The following is a 19,576-nucleotide window of genomic DNA, read 5'->3' on the forward strand; positions in this document are numbered from 1 at the left end:
CTCCAGGTCAGCCTGGGTTCGAGTGAGACCTTACATCAAACAAAACAAAACAAACAAACAAGCAACAACAACAAAAAAAAACCCAAGTGTTGGAGAGCTGGTTAAGTGGTTAAAGGCATTTGCATGTAAAGCCTGACAGCCTGGGTTTGATTCCCCAGTTCCCATATAAAGCCAGATGCATAAAGTTGGCCCATGCTCCTGGATTTCGTTTATAGTGACAGAAGGTCCTGGTATGCCCATTCTCTCTCTTTCTCTGCTTGCAAATAAATAAATATATTTTTAAAAACACAACACAAAAGTAAACATACTTGCTAAAAGCCATATCATTGAACAGTGCACATAAATGTTTGAGAACTGACCAGCACATTTGCTAACCAGTGCCTCTCTACTAGTAATTATAATACACTATGTGTGTAAATAATAGTTTATATATTTATTTTTATTTATTTACTTGAGAGAGAGAGTGAATTCAGGTCAGTTTGGAGTAGAGTGAAACCCTACCTCAAAAAATAAAAAATAAGGGGCTGGAAGAGATGAGTTAGCAATTAAGGTGGTTGCCTGCAAAGCCAAAGGACCCATGTTTGATTCCTAGGACACACATAAGCCATATGCACAATGATGCATGCATCTAGAGTTTGTAGTAACTGAAGGCCTGGGCATGCCCAATCTCTCTCTTGTTTACAGGAAGATCACCGTGAGTTTGAGGCCACCCTGAGTCTTCCTGCCTCTGCCTCCCAAGTGCTGCGATAAAAGGTGTATGCCACCATGCCCAGCTTCTGTTATCTTTTTAAAATATTTTTATTGCTGTGCTGACCTGGATTTCACTATGTAGTCTCAGGGTAACCTTGAACTTATGGCAATCCTTCTAACTCTGCCTCCCAAGTGTTGAATTAAAGGCATGTACCACCACACCCAGCTTAATAAATATATTCTTATAGGGATGGAGAGATGGCTTAGCAGTCAAGATGCTTGCCTGAAAAGCCTAAGGGCCTACGGTCAGCCTGGGCTAGAGCAAGACCCTAACTCAAAAAAAAAAAAAAAAAAAAGTGGTACATGTATCTGAAGTTCATTTGCAGTGGCTAGAGACCCTGGTGTGCCCATTCTCTCTGTCTCTGTTTCTCTTCAAATAATAGTTGAATTTTTTTAATTTTAATTTTTAAGTTTTATTTACTGGAGAGGGTCAGAGAGAAAGAGAGAGAATGTGTGTGTCAGGTCCTCCAGCCACTGCAAACAAACTCCATACACATGGGCCACCTTGTGCATCTGGCTTATGTGGGTCTTGGGGAATAGAACCAGGGTCCTTTGGCTTTGCAGGCAAATGCCTTAACTGTTAAGCCATCCCTCCAGCCCTTAAAAAAAAATTTTTTTTTTTTGAGAGATAAAATGGCTGTTTAAGGGTCCCATACCACTGCAAATGAACTCTAGACACATGCCTCACTTTGTGTGTCTGGCTTTACATGGGTACTTGGGAAATGTACCCTGCTACCAGCCTTTGCAAGCAAGTGCCTTTAACTGCTGAGCCATCTCCCCAGCCCAAATTTTATTTTTAGGATGCATACAAATACTGCTTTTTATTTTCTGCCATTATTACCAAAAGGACTGTAATGTCAGAAAGATGACAGAGAAAGCTAATTGAGGAGTATAATGTTACTTTAAGTTTTGTTTATATGTCATCTTTCCACAGAGGCCCTTCTACTTGTCCAGTTAATCATTTACCACCCTCTCTCTGAGTCCAGACTGTCTCACTTTGCTCATTTTTTTTCTCTATAATATGTAATACCATCCAACAAACTGTAAAAGAGGATAGGATTTTTCTTTCCCCTTTTATATTCACTGCTGTGTCCCAAACTAGAACAATACCTGGAGACAGAAAGAGGTAGACAGTGAGAGAGTGGGTATGGGCACACCAAGGCCTTCTGCCACTGCACATGAACTCCAAATGCATACTCCACTTTGTGCATTTGGCTTTATATGCATACTGGCAACTTGAACCCAGGCCATCAGGCTTTGCAATCCAGAGCTTTTACCTGCTGAGCCATCTCTCCAGATCCAAGTTGCTCTTTTCTATGTCTGTCACTGACAGCAGAGGCTGTATGCATGAGAAGGGGGGCGGGGTATGGATGAATGAATGTTTGGTTTGAATTTCTCCAAAAAAATTAAGGTAATGTTCTTTCTGGGCTCTTCTTCTACCTGCTGTTTCTGCACATCAGCTGTGGTTGTTGTACCTTTAATCCCAGCCCTCGGGAGGCAGAGATAGGGATTGCCATGAGTTCAAGGCCACCCTGAGACTACATAGTGAATTCCAGGTAAACCTCGGGAAAACCAACAACAAGAAAAAAACTGGTTGTGTTGTGTCGAGTCTCTATGCCCACCCCAGTCTATTTCATCTAGTTTGCTGTATGTATAGAAAAGTTGGCCTCTTCCACTTCTCCTTGTCTTATTTCTCCTTCCTTCCTTCTGTCTATCCATCCATCCTTCCTTGCAGGAGAGAATGGGTGCACCAGGGCCTCAGCCCTTGCAAAAGAACTCTAGACACATGTGCCCCTTGTGTGTCCAGTTTTATATGAGTACTGGGGAAGCTGGGTCCTTTAGCTTTGTAGGCAAGTAAGTGCCTTAACCACTAAGCCATCTCTCCAGCCCTTTTTTTTTTTTTTTTTTTTAGGTATTGTCATACTCTAATCCAGGCGGACCTGGAACTAGGTCAGTTAGGCTGGCCTCAAACCCACAGCAATCTTCCTACCTCTACCTCCTGAGTGCTGTGATTAAAGGCATGTGCCACCATACCTGTATATTTCTCTATTTCTGACAAACCTCTGTGACTAAGATTTTTGCTGTGTGCCTTTACCTGGCTATTCCTAACCTGACCTTGGTTTTTTTGTTTATTTGTTTTGTTTATTTTTATTTATTTATTTAAGAGCAACAGACAGAGAGAGAAAGAGGCAGAAAGAAAGAGAATGGGTGCACCAGGGCCTCCAGCCACTGCAAACGAACTCCAGACACATGCGCCCCCTTGTGCATCTGGCTAACGTGAGTCCTGGGGAATCGAGCCTCGAACCAGGGTCCTTAGGCTTCACAGGCAAGCGCTTAACTGCTAAGCCATGTCTCCAGCCCCTGTCCTTTTTTTAAAAACAACATTTTTATTTATTTATTACAGAAAGGAGAGAGACAGACTGACACACACATACATGCACACATGTGCATGCGCATACACACATACGCACAGAATATGGGCATGCTAAGGTTTCTTGCTGCTGCAAAAGATCTCCTCATACATGTACCACCTTGTGTACCCAGCTCTACATATGTGCAGCAGAATTGAACCCAGCCAACTGGCTTTGCAGGCAAGCTCCTTTAACTGAGCCATCTCACCTGGCCTGTTCTTTTGGATTTATTTTTTTAGTTTAACAACTGTGATAATTAAAAAAATTTTTTTTTTTTTTTTGATTTTTCAAGGTAGGGTCTCACTCTAGCTCAGACTGTCCTGGAATTCACTATATAGTCTCAGGCTGTCCTCACTGTGATCCTCCTACCTCTGCCTCCTGAGTTCTGGAATTAAAGGCATGAGCCACCACGCCCAGCCATTTTTAAATATTTTTATTTATTCATTTGTAAGTAATATAGAAGAGAGAGAACAGGCACATTGGAGCCTCCAGCCACTGAAAATGAACTCCATATGCATGTGCCACTGTGCATCTGGATTTATGTGGGTACTAGGGAATTGACCCAGGTTGTTAGGCTTTACAGGCAAGCTTCATTTTGGTTCTGTTTGTTTACAAAAGAATCTCCCTATGTAGTTCAGGCTGTTTTTGAATTCACTATGTTTCCTAGCCTGGCCTCAAACTCACAGATCCTCCAGCTTCAGCCTCTGAATGCTGGGATACAGCCATAAGTTACCATACTCAAATACAACTGTGATAATTATTATGTGCATTACAGAGTGAGTGTCAGGTCATCCTGGGCTAGAGTGAGACCCTGCTTCAAAAAAAATCCAACAGGGGGGCTAGAGAGATGGCTTAGCGGTTAAGCGCTTGCCTGTGAAGCCTAAGGACCCCGGTTCGAGGCTCGGTTCCCCAGGTCCCACGTTAGCCAGATGCACAAGGGGACGCACGCATCTGGAGTTCGTTTGCAGAGGCTGGAAGCCCTGGCGCGCCCATTCTCTCTCTCTCCCTCTATCTGTCTTTCTCCCTGTGTCTGTCGCTCTCAAATAAATAAATAAAAAATTAAAAAAAAAAATCCAACAGGGCTGGGCATGGTGGCACATGCCTTTAATTCCAGCACTTGGGAGGTAGAGGTAGGAGGATCACTGTGAGTTCGAGTCCACCCTGAGATTACATAGTGAATTCCAAATCAACCTGGGCTACAGCGAGACCGTACCTTGAACCCCCACCCAAAAAAAATCCAGCAGGAAAAAAATTGGATCAACCTCATTGCTTGTGTTTTTTGTTTTGACTTTTATTTTTATATATATTTTTAAAGTATATTTTTATTTATTTGCGAGAGAGAGAAAGGGTGCACCAGGGCCTTCAGCCTCTGCAAATGAACTGCAGACGGATGTGCCCCCTTGTGCATCTGGCTTACATGGATCCTGGGAAATCAAACCTGGGTCCTTTGGCTTCACAGCCAAGTGCCTTAACCGCTAAGCCACCTCTCTAGCCCTTGACTTTTGTTTTATCATTTCTGGTGACCCTAACCTTAAACATTGAACATTAGGCAAGCACTGTACCACTGAGCAACACCCCCAAGTTCTTAAGGACCTGATGATAATGTCGAGAAGTGGTATTGATAATTATATGTTGAGCACTTCCTGACTGCTAAGCAATGCTTTTCCTATGTTTTATATCAGTAGTAGAAACTACTGTTGCTAAGTGGTTCTATTTTAGGCTACTAAATATAAGCACTTAACTTTCAAGGTATTAAACAGTCTTAGAGTAGGTCATTATTTCAGGATAGTTTTCCTCTTATTTTCTTTAATATTCTAATGGTCAACCTCATGTTTGTTTTGGTTGTTTTTTTTTTTAACTACTACCAGTACTAATAATTAAATGTTGCATGAAGAGGAAGAATTAAAAAAAATTGAGAGAGAAGAATGTAACTAAATAAATGAATATTTAAAGTAAGCCTATATCTTAAATATGCCTTTTAAATGGACTTCTACCCTTTTTAGACTGTTTCTTAAAACCACCCTGATGGGGACCAGTGGGTTGCGTGTGTGGCTGAATTCATAAGTTCTTTGTAAACTTTTGGGCAGACTTCCTTTCTTCTGTGGCTCTGAGCCTGGAGAGTTCTAACAAAGCTCAGCCAGGAAAAGGGGGTGTGGGCTTTTGGGCTGTGGTGCTCCTCCACAGCAGTCTTGGCAGTCTCCTCCCCTTCCGCACTTCAGCCCTACACACTGTGCTCTCTGGAATGACAGGCATTCCGGTGTGAAGAGAGCCTGCCTGAAGAACCACAAGTACCCAGGCCCAGATCCAGGGAAACAAACTGCAACTCATTAGCTGATCTCGTGCCATTTCCTGGCGTTTGGCAGTGACAGAGAGAGAATTGTCGGTCACTTCCATATGTGGATTTATCTTTAAGAGAAGTTTGCTGTTGTTCGGAACAGTTTGTTGTCGTGAGATACTTCTAAGACAATAATCATGGGGCAAGCTGATGTCTCCAGACCGGTAAATCCAGATGCAGTTGGTGAGTAATAGAAGCCAAAAAAAAAAAAAAAAGAAAGAAAGAAAAAACCAGAAAACCTTGGCAAAGGCAAGGCAGATTTACAGGTGAAGCTGAGTATGTCACAGGAATTGGAATGTAAGACCTTAGAACATGATAAAAGTTTGTGAGGAATGAATGAAAAGTTCTCAGTTATTTTTCCTCAGTTATATTAATTTATCACTTACAGTTTGTTTTACTCCATCTCTTTGGAGTTTTTTTTTTTTTTAAATTATGTTGGTAGGAAGTTACCAGTTTGTTAATTTCTTGCTCTTGTAGAAGATAAATGCTACAAGAACTGTTACCTAGAATTTAGAGTTTGTTCATAGATGTTTTGCAGGATATAGGCAATTGCTAAATATATAATATAAGACTAAAACTGCCCAGTTTTTAAAAGCAGGACTGTCTTCAAGAACTGAATTAAATTCTCAGACTTGTAATTTCGAATTAGTCTTGAACTTCTTCCATGTGCTGGTATTTGCATTTCTCATAAGACGGGTTGATATACAACTTTCCTGAAGTCAGAGCCTTACTGTTGAACAGTATGGCTGTCTCCATGGGTAGCTATAGCCAAGGCTGATAATTGTGAGGATAGCTCAGAGTTCAAAGCTTGGAAGTGAAGTGGTAGCCTGTTGTCATTGCAAGCACTTTTTCCTGACTTTGAACAGTTTTAGATATGATGATAATAAATAAGAAAAGAGAATTTCAAGTAGGGGAGAGCTTATAAATTGTTCCTGGACATTATGCTGGTTAAGAAAAGGATTGTAGTTTCACTTTGATTGTGAAGCAGCAGCATTTAGTCTTATGTTGCTTATCCCCCCTCCTATACTTAAAAAAATCATGTTAGTGACTTTAAATAAAAATACAGGGCCTTGAGAGTTAGCTTAGCAGTAAGGTGCTTGGCTGCAAAGCCAAAAGACCCAGGTTTGATTCCCCAGGACCGACCTAAGCCAGATGTACAAGGTGGTACATGCGTCTAGAGTTCATTTGCAGCAACTGAAGGCCATGGTATGCCCATTCTCCCCCCCCCCCAAATAAAGTAAATTTAAAGAATAAAACAATAAAAATATAGAAGTGGGGCTTGATGTGGTGGCATACACCTTTAATCCCACTTGGGAGGCAGAGGTAAGAGGATCGCCGTGAGTTCAAGGCCAGCCTGAGACTACATAGTAAATCCACGTCAGCCTGCGCTAGAGTGATACCCTACTGCAAATAAATAAAAGTGTGTGTTTGTGTGTGTGTATAAACAGGCAGCACCCTAAAAGGGTCTCAAAACTTCATGTGTTTAGTTACTTAAGGATATGTTTTTATATGAGAATTTAGCAAGTATTTTTCATGTATTCCTGAAATTGAAACCTATGAATCATAAAGTGAGTTATTTAGCAAAGGTTTTTAGGGCTCAACTTAGTACTTTATTGACATTACTTTGAGGAAAAATGGAAGTCACTCTGGATCTCAATGATTTTTTTTTTTTGTCGTTTGTTTGTTTTTACTATTGTATTTATTTGCAAGGAGGGAAAGAGAGAATGGGCATGCCAGTGCCTTCTGCTAATGCATATGAAATCCAGATGCATGCGCCACTTTATGCAACTGACTTTTATGTGGGTACTGAGGAATCAAACCGTAGCCATCAGTCTTTGCAAACAAGCATTTTTAACCACTGAGCTATCTTCCCAGCCCCTTTTTTGTGTGTTTGTTTGAGGAAACGTCTCACTCTAGTCCAGGATGACCTGGAACTCACTCTGTAGTTCCAGGCTGGCCTTGAGCTTAGAGCAGTCCTCCTACTTCTGCCTCCAAAGTTCTGGAATTAAAGGTGTGTATCACTGTGCCCAGTTTCTCAATGATTTTTAAAAATATTATTTATTTATTTGAGAAAGAGAGAGAGAGAAAAAAAGGGAGAAAGAGAGAAAATATGTGTGCCAGGGCCTCCAGCCACTGCATACTAACTCCAGAAGCATGTACCACCTTGTGCATCTGTCTTACATGCTTGTCTGCAAAGCCTAAGTACCCATGTTCAGCCCTCCAGATCCCATGTAAGCCAAACACACAAAGTGACGCAAGCACATGAGGTCACATGCGTACAAGGTGGCACATGTGTGGAATTCAATTGCAGTGGCTGGAGACCCTGGCACACCAATTCTCTCTCACTAAAATAAAAGAAGATGCCAGGCGTGGTGGCACACACCTTTAATCCCAGCACTTGGGAGGCAGAGGTAGGAGCATTGCCATGAGTTCAAGGCCACCCTGAGACTACATAGTGAATTCTAGGTCAGCTTGGGCTAGAGAGAGACCCTACCTCAAAAACAAAAAGAGAGAGAACGAGACAAAAGAAAAAAAAAGAAAAAGAAATGCTAAGCATTGTAGCACACGCCTTTAATCCCAGCACTTGGGAGGCAGTGGTAGGAGGATCACCATGAGTTCAAGGCCAGCTTGAGACTACATGGTGAATTCCAGGTCAGCCTGGGCTAGATCAAGACCCTACCTAGAAAACAAAACAAAACAAAACTTCATAAATAGATAAAAGCACATGGAAAAGAATAATAAACCCTTTGGGACCATCTTCCAGCTTATGAAATCTTAAATCTTAAAAACATAGATATATATTCTACTTTACCCTCTTCCTATGCCTGCATTCCCTTATGACATTTTGCTTTTGTACTTCTAGAGTCAACCCCTTCTTGTATTTGATAATGTAACTCATTTACAGAGTGCAAAATTTTCTTGCGGTGCTATTTCAAAGATTAGTTCCTTGTTAACAAGTATAATAAGAGCTCAAATAATATTAGGCATTTATCTGTGAAATAGTAATAAAAGGACTTGAGAGCTGGAGAGATGGCTCAATGGTTAAAAGTACTTGCTTGCAAAGCCAGATGCATATTGTGGAGCACATGTCTGGAAGCTCTGGTGTGCCAATTCTCTATCTGCCGCCCCTCAAATAAATAAAAATAATTTTTTAAAATTTTTATTTATTTATTAGAGAGAGGATGGGCAGGTGCTGCCAGGGCCTCTACAAACACACCCCAGATGCATGTGCCATCTTGTGCATCTGGCTTACTGGATACTGGGGAATCAAACCTGGGTACTTAGGCTTCACGGGCAAATGCCGTAACTGCTAAGCCATCTCTCCAGCCCCTTTTAGTGAGTTTTGTGTATGTGTATTTAAATAATATGCTTACTTTAAAAATCACTCCTAGGGCTGGAGAGATGGCTTAGCGGTTAAGCGCTTGCCTGTGAAGCCTAAGGACCCCGGTTCAAGGCTCGGTTCCCCAGGTCCCACGTTAGCCAGATGCACAAGGGGGCGCACGCGTCTGGAGTTCGTTTGCAGAGGCTGAAAGCCCTGGCACGCCCATTCTCTCTCTCTCTCCCTCTGTCTGTCTTTCTCTCTGTGTCTGTCGCTCTCAAATAAATTAAAAAAATAAATAAATAAAGGCCTATCCTCAGGTCCCTCATTTAAAAAAAAAAAAAATCACTCCTAGATGGGCTGGAAGGATGGCTTAGCAGTTAAAGCATTTGCCTGCAAAGCCAAAGGACCCAGGTTCAATTCTCTAAGACCCATGTTAGCCAGATTCACAAGGGGACACATGCATCTGGAGTTCTTTTGCAGCGGCTGAAGGTGTGCCCATTCTTTCACTCTCTCTTCCTCTTTCTCTGTCAAATAAATAAATCAATAAAAATGAAATATTTTTTAAAATCATCCCTAGAGGCAGGGTGTACAGTACTGGGAGACTGAAGCAGGAAGGTTGAAGGTTGTCATGAGGTCAGCCTGGGCCATATAGCAAGACACTATCTCACCAAATTGTGTGCATGTGTGTGTGTATGTGTGTGTGTGTATTTTTAATGTGTGGGCTGAGAGATGGCTCAGTAGGTAAGGTACTTGACTGCAATGCCTAAAGATTCAGGTTTGATTTCCCTAGTACCCACATAAAGCCAGATGCACAAAGTGGAATTTGTTGCCAGTGGCTAAAGGCCCTGGCACAACTATACACACACACAAATACATTCTCCCTCTCTCTCTGCTTGTAAAGTAAAAAAAAAAAAAAAAATCATGGTGGTGAATGCTTCTAATCCTAAACACTTTGGATGGTAAGGGAAGACTAGGCATTCAAGGTCATTATCTGCTACACAGCAAGCTTCAGCTGTATGAAACCAATCTCAAAAAAACAGAACAAGGCTGGGCACATACATAGCACATGCCTTTAATCTTAGCACCCGGGAGGCAGAGGTAGGAGGATCATCGAGTTCAAGGCCAACCTGGAACTATAGAGTAAAATTCAGGTCAGCCTGAGCCAGAGTGAGACCATACCTCAAAATAAATAAATAAATAAATAAATAAAACAATCAAAAAACTCAAGAAAACAAAATATAACCAAGAATTAAATGTGAACCAGGAAAATCCTATAGTTGAAGAACTCTAAAACTCTATGGGGAAAAATAAAAGCCTGGTTTGGGCTGAGGAAGTGGCTTAATGATTAAGGTGTTTGCCTGCAAAGCCTAATGACCCTGGTTTGATTCCCCAGGACTCACGTAAGCCAGATGTGCAAAGGGGCACATGCATCTGGAGTTCGTTTGCAGTAGCTGGAGGCCCTGGCATGCCCATTCTCTTTTTCTTTCTATCTGCCTCTTCTCTCTCTCTAAAAAAAAAAAAACAAAAATCCTGGTTTGGTAGCCCATGCCTTTAAGCCCAGCACTCAGGAGGCAGAGGTAGGAGAATTGCAGTGAGTTTGAAGCCACTCTGAGACTACATAGTGAATTTCAGGTCAGCCTGGGCTAGAGCAAGACCCTACCTCAAAATAAATAAATAAATAAAAATTTAAATATACACACACACACATACATACATACATACATACATACATACATATGAAACAAACCTGCCTTAGACTACATAGTGCATCTGGGTCAACCTGGGCTAGAGCGAGGCCCTACCTGAAACAATAAACAAAAAAAAGAAACCTGGCTAGGGCTGTTGCTCAGTGGTAGAGAACAGGCATCATGCCTAAAGAATGGCATTTTTAATGAGGGTTTAAGAAATTTAAATGTGTTGTTATTTTTGTGGTAGAGTCTTGCTGTAGCCCAGGCTGACCTGGATTTCACTATGTAGTCTCAGGTTGGCCTTGAATTTACAGCGATCCTCCTACCAAGTGCTAGGATTAAACACATGTATTGCTGGGTGTGGTTGCGCATGCCTTTAATCCCAGCACTTGGGAGGCAGTGGTAGGAGGCTTGTCATGATTTCAAAGCCATGTGTATTACTATGCCAGGTTTGTCTTTTAATTTGAACTGTATCTGACACTAGGAAACATGGGGCATACCACATACATGATTCCTCTGTGAAAAAAACTGTGTGTGTGTGTGTGTGTGTGTGTGTGTGTGTGTGTGTGTACTTTTATTTTATTTTTCTTCCAATAGAGAAGCAGGTTATAGCCAAAAAATGTTTGCCTCTCTTTCTTTGAATATGTGTAGAGTTTCTAAATAATAACCTGGGATTGAGGTAACAAACCTGACAGACCTGAGAACTCCTATAGTGATTTTTTCTTTTTTTTTAAATTATGACAGAGAAAGAATGAGTACACCAGGGTCTTCTGTCACTCCAAACAAACTCGAGACACATGTACCACTTTGTGCATCTGGCTTTATTTATTATACAAATTGTATTTGTTATACAAATTCCCTAGTGGATTCGGAAATTGAACCCAAGTCATTAGGCTTTGCAAGTTTTTAACTGCTGAGCCATCTATCAATCCTGTTTGTTTTTTGTTTTGTTTTGTTTTGTTTTTGTTTTTTTGAGTGCTGGAAATTTAACATAGGGCCTCCTGCCAGCACCATACATTGTCATTGATTAATATACCCAGCCCTTGTATATTTGAGACAAAGTCTCCACCATGTAGCCTAGGCTGGCCTGGAACTCCTTCTTCTGCCTCCTGTGTGCTGGGATTACACGTGTGTGCCCCCATGCCTGACTGAAGAGTTTTAGATCTGTAATCCTACCTCCTGAAGATGATATATGTTGCAAAGGCAATTAGGCCAGTTCTAAATATTTGGACAGATGTGTGAGTCACTGAATTAATGTGTTATTTGTCATTGAGAATAGTGAGGGGAGGGGAAGGAAAGAGGAAGAATATAAAAATATGAATGAAGCTGGGTGTGGTAGCTCATGTCTCTGTAATCCCAGCACTTGGAGGTGGAGGCAGGAGGATCAGGAAGTCAGAGTCATTCTCAGGTACATACTAAATTGGAGACCAGCCTAGGCTACATAAGACCCTGTCATAAATAATAATAATAATAATAATAATAATAATAATAATAATAATAAAATAAGTAAGTGAGTGAGTGGGTGAATGAATGAATGAATGAGTTGAGAAAATAGGCAGGGCTGGGTGTGGCTGAACCTTACTGCATGAAGCAAGAGGCATATGGCCTTCTAAAAGTTTGTAAACATGAAAATTAGGTTCATTTGCATGGCAAAGACAAAACTTTCTCTTTACTTTCTACAGTCAGGGATGTGTTCAGTAATTTGCTTTTACATAAAGAAAAGGCTGCTATGCTTAACAAGGATATAATGGAAAACATTCTTCCTTCTGCCCCTTCTTTCCTTTATTTATTTATTTTCCCCCTTCCTTTATTTATTGACAAGAAATTGATATGTAGCCCAGAATAGTCATGAACTGTCCATTCTCTTGACTCAACCTTCTAAGTGCTGCTGGATTTGTTTTTTGTTTTGTTTTTGTTTTTTGAGGTAGGCTCTTACTCCTGCCCAGGCTGACCTAGAACTCACAGTGATTCTCCTACCTCTGCCTCTTGACTGCTGGGATAAAAGTGTGTGCCACCATGCCCAGCAGGATTTTCTTTTAGGTCGGGGTGTATGGGGCAGTTCGAGGTAGGGTCTTGCTTTAGCCCAGGTTGACCAGGATTTCACTATGTAGTCTCAGGCTGACCTTGAACTCATGGCCATCCTCCTACTTCTACCTCCCAAGGACTGGGGTTAAAGGAGGACTTTTTTTTCTAGTGAGTGTGTGTATGTTTGTTTGTTCATGTGTGCACACTTCTGTGGAGGCCAGAGGAAAAGCTCAGGTGTCATCCTTAGGAATGCTGCCCAACTCCTTTCAGATAGTTTCTCAGTAGCCTAGACTAGTTCCCTAATTAGGCTAGACTAGATAGCCAGTGAGCCCCAGGGATCTGTTTTAATCTCTCTGGTGCAGAATTACAGGTTTGTTCCACCATGCTCGACATTTATTTTTTTATTTTTAATTTATTTACTTATTTGACAGAGAAAGAGGGAGAGAGAGAGAGAATGAATGGGTGTGCCAGGGCCTCCAGCCACTGCAAATGAACTCCAGATGCATGCACCCCTTGTGCATCTGGCTAATGTGGGTCCTGGGGAATCAAACCTGGGTACTTTGGCTTTTCAGGCAAATGTCTGAACTGTTAAGCCATCCCTCCAGCCCAGCATTTTTTCTCCTCCTGAGGTAAGGGCTTACTTTAGTTCTGGCTGATCTGGACCTCACTTTGTAGCCCCAGACTAAGCCTCAAACGCACAGTGATCTTCTTACTTCATCCTCCTGAGTGCTAGGACTAAAGGTATGTCCTATGCCCAGCATTTTTATGTGGTTACTGGGGATCAAACTCAGGTCCTCCTGCTTGCGTGGCAAACACTTTACTGACTAAGCATGCATGTGTTTGTATGTGTGTGTGTGTAAGAGAAAGAAAATATGAAATTTTTTTTTTTTTTTTTTTTTTTTTTTTTGGTTTTTCAAGGTTAGGTTCTCACTCTGTCCCAGGCTGACTGGCCTGGAATTTACTTTGATGTCTCAGGATGGCCTCAAACTCATGGCAATCATCCTACCTCAGCTTCTCAAGTGCTAGGAATAAAGGTGTGTGTCACCACACCTGTCGACAATATGAATATGGTCATGCCAGGGACTTTTACTACTGAAAACAAACTCCAGATTCCTGTGCCACTTTATGCATCTGGCTTTAGAGGAATTGAGCCCTGGCACTCAAGTGAGAACCTTTAACCAGTGAGTAGTTTCTTCAGCTTCCTGACTCTGCCCGTTTTATATCCTGATCGCACAAACATGCTTAAGTGGATTTCATGATTTTGTTGTGCATTTTTTGGTATGGTTATTTTGTTTCTCCCTCTCTCTCTCCCTCCCTCCTTCCCCCCCACCCCCGTGTGTGTGTGTGTGTGTGTGTGTATGTGTGTGTGTGTGTGTGTGTGTGTGTTTTGCTAGAGATTTAGCCCAGGTCCTCATATATGCTTGATAAGTCTAAACCACATACCTAGATTTTGAATTCATGAGAGAAAGGTGACAGGTTGTTCAATATAAGGAAGAAATAGAAGATATAAACTTAAGTCCTATTTTAGAAAGTGATTAATGGGGCTCAGAAGATGGCCTAGCAACTAAAGGCACTTACTTGCAAAGCCTGACAGCCTGGGTTTGATTCCCCTGTACCCATGTCAAGCCAGATACACAAGGCAGCACATGTGTCTGGAGTTCATTTGCCATGGCAAAAGCCCCTGTATGCCCGTTCTCATTCATTCATAGTCTCTCCCTCTCTCTCTAATAAATAAATGAATTATTTTTAATATTTTTATTTATTTATTTACTTGACAGAGAAAGAGGGAGAGAGAGAATGGGCCTGCCAGGGCCTCCAGCCTCTGCAAACAAACTCCAGACACATGTGCCCCCTTATGCATCTGGCTAACCTGGATCCTGGGGAATCGAACCAGTGTCCTTTGGCTTTGCAGGCAAATGTCTTAACCGCTAAGCCATCTCCCCAGTCCTAAAATTTAAAAAAAAAATGTTAAGGCCAGTTTTATATTTTTTGTAAAAGTATCAGGGCTGGAGAGATGGCTTAGTGGTTAAGGCATTTGCCTGCAAAGCCAGAGGATCCTGGATCAATTCTGTTAACCCAGATGGACAAGGGGGCCCATGTGTCTGGAGTTTGTTTGCAATGGCTGGAGGACCTGGCATGCCCATTCATTCCTTCTCTCTCTCTCCCCCTCTTTCTCTCTCTCAAATAAATAAATAAATAAAAAGTTCACATAGGGCTGGGAGATGGCCTGACCATTAAGGCACTTTCCTGCAAAGCTTAAAGACCTAGGTTTGATTTCCACAGAAATTCCTCCTACCTCTGCCTCCCCAGTATTGGGATTAAAGGCATATGCCACCCTGCCCAGCTAATTTTTATTTCTTTATATTCACACACACAGAGAATGGATAGGAATGTCAGGGTCTTTTGCCAAAACAAACAGATTTCAGAAGTGTGTGCCACTTTGTGTATCTGACTTTAAGTGGGTTCTGGGGGATTTGAACCGTCAGACTTTGCACACAAGTACCTTTAATTACTGAATCATCTCTCCATCCCTTCACTCCTTTTTTTTGTTTGTTTGTTTTTTAAAGCTAGGGTCTAGCTGTAGCCCAGGCTGACCTGGAATTCACTAATGTAGCCTCAGGCTGGCCTCAGACGCAAGGTGATCCCCCTAACTCTGTGTCCTGAGTGCTGGTATTAAAGGCATGCTCCACCATACCAGACTTATTTATGTGTTAAGGGAGCAGATAGAGAGAAAGTGGGTGCTTCAGAATCCCTAGCTACTGCAAAGGAACACCAGATGCATGTGCCACCTTGTGTATTTGGCTTATGTGGGTACTGGAAAATAGGAAAAATGGGTCCTTAGGCTTCACAGGCAAGCGCCTTAACTGCTACGCCATCTCTCCAGCCCAGAATTACTTTTTTGTATAGGAAATAAACTCTGATAAACAGATACATGGTTTCAAGGCTTAAAGAATTGTCCTTCCTTGAGCTATTTAAATCCTGAGAACTGTAGTGAGAGGGTAATGTTTAACCAGACAATGAATCACTCAATAATGGTGGAATTCCTTGCTTCAGTGAATCAGAACTCATGTATATTGAGAAGACACATGTGTGTGTGTGTGTGTGTGTGTGTGCACGCACACGTGTGTGTGTGTGTGTGTACACATATTTTTCCATGATTTTACCTGGTCCTTGTTATTGTACTGAGTTTTTGTCTTAAATGATGTCAGGTTAGTTTAGTTCTAAAGGAACTTATCTGCTTTTTAATTTTTTCTGAAAGAGAGAGAATAGGTGCACCGGGACCTTCAAGCCTACTGCAAATGAACTCCAGACATGTGCACCCCCTTGTGGCACAGTGTGACATCACATGCTTGTATCACTGCATCTGGCTATGAGGGACTTGGAGATTTGAACATGAGTTCATAGGCTTCACAGGCAAGCGCCTTAACTGCTAAGCCATATCTCCAGCCCTTTTTTAGTTTTTTTGAGGTATGGTCTCACTCTAGCCTAGGCTGACCTGGAATTCGCTGTGTAGTCGTAGGCAGACCTGGAATTCACTGTGATCCTCCTAAATGCTGGGATTAAAGGTGTGCACCACCATGCCCAGCTTCTCTGCTATGAATTTTGGTGTTTGGTGTCTGTGTGATATCAAGTCTGCCTGTATGCATGATTGTTTATCATCACTTTGATTCTTTCCAGCTGCCACAGGAAGAGAGGGGTGGGGACATGTAGAGGTTGTGCTGAAGTATTAAACTGGCTGTTCTCCTCCTCCTCTCCATCTAACAGAAGAAACAGACCAGCCATCTAGAGACCCAGGCATGGTGATGGAGAGTGTTGAAGCAGGGGACACAACCCCACCCATCAAAAGAAAAAGCAAGTTTTCAGGCTTTGGCAAGATCTTCAAGCCCTGGAAATGGAGGAAAAAAAAAAGTAGTGATAAATTTAAAGAGACATCAGAAGGTGAGATGTTAAATTCAATGTGTGTTTTGAGGGGTTGGGGCTTTTGCTCAGTTGGTAGAATGCTTTCATAGTACACATAAAGTCCTGGGTTCATATTGGGCATTATTATGCAAGCCTGTGGTCCCAGCACAAGAGAGGTGAAGACGGGAAGATTAGAAATCCAAGGTCATCCTTGGCTGCATATGGAGTTCCAGGATTATCGGGCTCCATAAGACACTGTTCAAAAAAACAGAAGCCAGGCATGGTGGCACACGCCTCTAATCCCAGCACTCAGGAGCAGAGGTCGTAGGATTGTCATGAGTTTGAGGCCATCCTGAGACTATGTAGTGAATTCCAGGTCAGCCTGAGCTAGAGTAAAACCCTACCTCAAAAAATAAATTAACTAAATAAAATAAAAAGGAAGCCAGGCATGGTGGTGCACACCTTTAATTCCAGCACTTGGGAGGCAGAGGTAGGATCACCATGAGACCCTGAGACTACATAATGAATTCCAGATCAGCCTGGGCTGGAGCAAGACCCTACCTTGAAAAATCGAAAATAAAATAAAATAAAAAGGAAGAGGGTAGGGGAGAAAGACAAAAAGAAAATAAAGCAAGGAAGGTAAGTAGATCTCACTGAATTGCACAGGCTGGCCTTGAACCCATGACAATCCTCCATCCTTACCTAACCAGAGAAGCAGAGATTACATACCAGTACCACCAGGCCCAGCTGAGATTTGTATTCACAATAGCCTTATTCCAGGACTTTTTTTTTTTTTTTTTTTTTGAGACAAGCCCAAAAGACTGGCCTTTTTTATTTTCTTAATGTTAGAAAGGGAGAGAGATTTGACACCCCAGGACCTCCAGCCAATACAGTTGAATTCCAGATGTGTGCGCCCTCTTGTGCATATGTGCAGCGTTGGACATTGCATTCTTTCTTCACGGTGTGTCTGATTTATGTGGGACCTGGAGAGTCAAACATGAATCCCTAGGTTTCATAGGCAAGCACCTTAACCACTAAGCCATGTCTCCATCCTAGAGGATACATATATATAGTTTTAAGGATTTTCTTCGCTTATTTTTATTTATTTGAGATCAATAGACAGAAAGAGGCAGATACAGAGAGAAAGAATGGGCACGCGAGGGCCTCCAGCCACTACAAACAAACTTGAGTTCCTTCCCCCCACCCTTGTGCATCTGGCTAACATGGGTCCTGGGGAATCGAGTTTTGAACCAGGGTCCTTGGGCTTCACAGGCAAGCGCTTAACCACTAAGTCATCTCTCCAACCCATATATATATTTTTGAATTTAATTTTTACTTTAAAAAAATATTGTGGGTTTTATTTTTTAATGATTTCTTTTAATTTATTTATTTGCAAACAGAGAGAGATAATGGGCACACCAGGGCCTCTAGCCACTGCAAACAAACTCCAGAGGCATATGCCTCTTGTGCATCTGGCTTATGTGGGTCCTGGTGAATCGAACCTGGGTCCTTCGGCTTTGCAGGCAAATGCCTTAAGCACTACGCCATCTCTCCAGCCCTATATATATTTTTGTTTGTTTGTTTGTTTGTTTCAGGTAGGGTCTCTCTCTAGTCCAGGTTGACCTGGAACTCACTCAGTGGCCTCAGATTGGCCTCAAACTCATAGTGATCCTCCTATCTCAGCTTCTCCATTGCTAGGATTACAGGTTTGGGATACAATCCTAACCCAGGATTGTATCTTGATGGGATTAAATATGTTCAGTAAAGCCAGATGTGGTGTTGCATATCTGTGACCGCAGCTCTTGGGAGGTGACCCAGGAGGATCATGAATTAAAGACCAGCCTGATCAGGCATAGTTGCTCACATGTATAGTCCTAGCATTTGAGAGAGTCTAAGGCAAGAAAATCACCATAAATACAAGGCTAGCCTCAACTACATAGTGAATTCCACGTTAGCCAGAATTGCCTAGTAAAACCTTGCCTCAAAAGCAAACCAAAACAAACACCACCATCCTGGACTACACAGTGAAGCTGTCTGTTGCCCTTTCCCTCACACACAGAAAAGTATCACCTCCCCCCCCAAAAAAAGGCATTCCATGGTGAATAGAGTTCGTGCTTTTCTTTTTTTTTTTTTTTTTTTGGTTGTTTTTCGAGGTAGGGTCTCCCTCTAGCCCAGGCTGACCTGGAATTCACTATGTAGTCTCAGGGTGGCCTTCAACTCTCGGCCATCCTCCTACCTCTGCCTCCTGAGTGCTGGGATTACAGGCATGCGCCACCACACCAGCAAGTTCGTGCTTTTCTATTTTGCCCACTGGTGTTTTTTTTTAGTGTTTTTAAAAAGATTTTTATTTTATTTGAGAGAAAGAGACAGGTAGAGAATGGGTACACCAGGGCCTCTAGCCACTGCAAGCAAACTCCAGACACATGTGCTACCTTTGTGCATCTGGGTTACGTGGGTTCTGGGGAATCAAACTAGAATCCTTAGGCTTTGCAGGTAATTGCCCTACCCTAACCACACCACTAACCACTAAGCCATCTCTCCAGCCTTTTTAAAAATTTATTTATTTATTTATTTATTTTTGTTTTTTGAGGTAGAGTCTTGCTGTAACCTAGGCTGACCTGGAATTAATTACATAGTCTCAGGGTGGCCTCGAACTCATGGCAGTCCTCCTACCTCTGCCTTCCAGGTGCTAGAATTAAAGGCGTGTGCCATCAGCCCCTGCTCTCCAGTACTGTTTTTTGTTTTAAATACTGGATATGGCATGCAGGTTCTTGTACATGCTAGATAAGCATCTTTCTCTGACCTACCTCCCTAACCATGCTGCTACCTCCTAAGTGCTAGAATTACAGTTGTATACCACCATACTCAGCTAAATTTTTTAAATTTGACTTTAGTTCCCCTGTTCTTTTCTTTCCTTAGAAAAAAGAAATTTAAACCACTTTATTCTTTTACCTATGGATTTAGGATGCTAAGAGTTATATTGACCTTCCAACTGCCACATTTCTGAGTGCTGTTTTTCAATTTAATGTTAGTTTTAGAGCGAAAAATATCTATGCGAAAACCAAGAGAAGAACTGGTTAAAAGAGGGGTTCTGTTGGAAGACCCTGAGCAGGGTGAGTTTCAATGAACAGCCTATGCCTTTCTC

General features: G+C 41.9%; 1 protein-coding gene across 4 annotated transcripts in view; it reads left to right on the forward strand.

The window, feature by feature from the left end:
* The window catches only part of Phactr4 (phosphatase and actin regulator 4), a 107,499-nt gene that overhangs the window by 53,952 nt on the left and 33,971 nt on the right, over window positions 1-19,576 (forward strand). For 2 of the 4 annotated variants that reach the window (XM_045150375.1, XM_045150374.1), the window contains exons 3-4: window positions 16,297-16,470; window positions 19,464-19,544. In XM_045150375.1, coding sequence (XP_045006310.1) covers window positions 16,297-16,470; window positions 19,464-19,544 — 255 coding nt within the window. Of the gene's footprint in view, window positions 1-5,489; window positions 5,680-16,296; window positions 16,471-19,463; window positions 19,545-19,576 lie in introns of those variants that run through there. The other 2 variants (XM_012951867.2, XM_045150376.1) reach the window with 2 other exon arrangements.

Source organism: Jaculus jaculus, chromosome 5 (genome assembly GCF_020740685.1).
Source record: "Jaculus jaculus isolate mJacJac1 chromosome 5, mJacJac1.mat.Y.cur, whole genome shotgun sequence".
In the NCBI taxonomy this organism is placed as follows: domain Eukaryota; kingdom Metazoa; phylum Chordata; class Mammalia; order Rodentia; family Dipodidae; genus Jaculus; species Jaculus jaculus.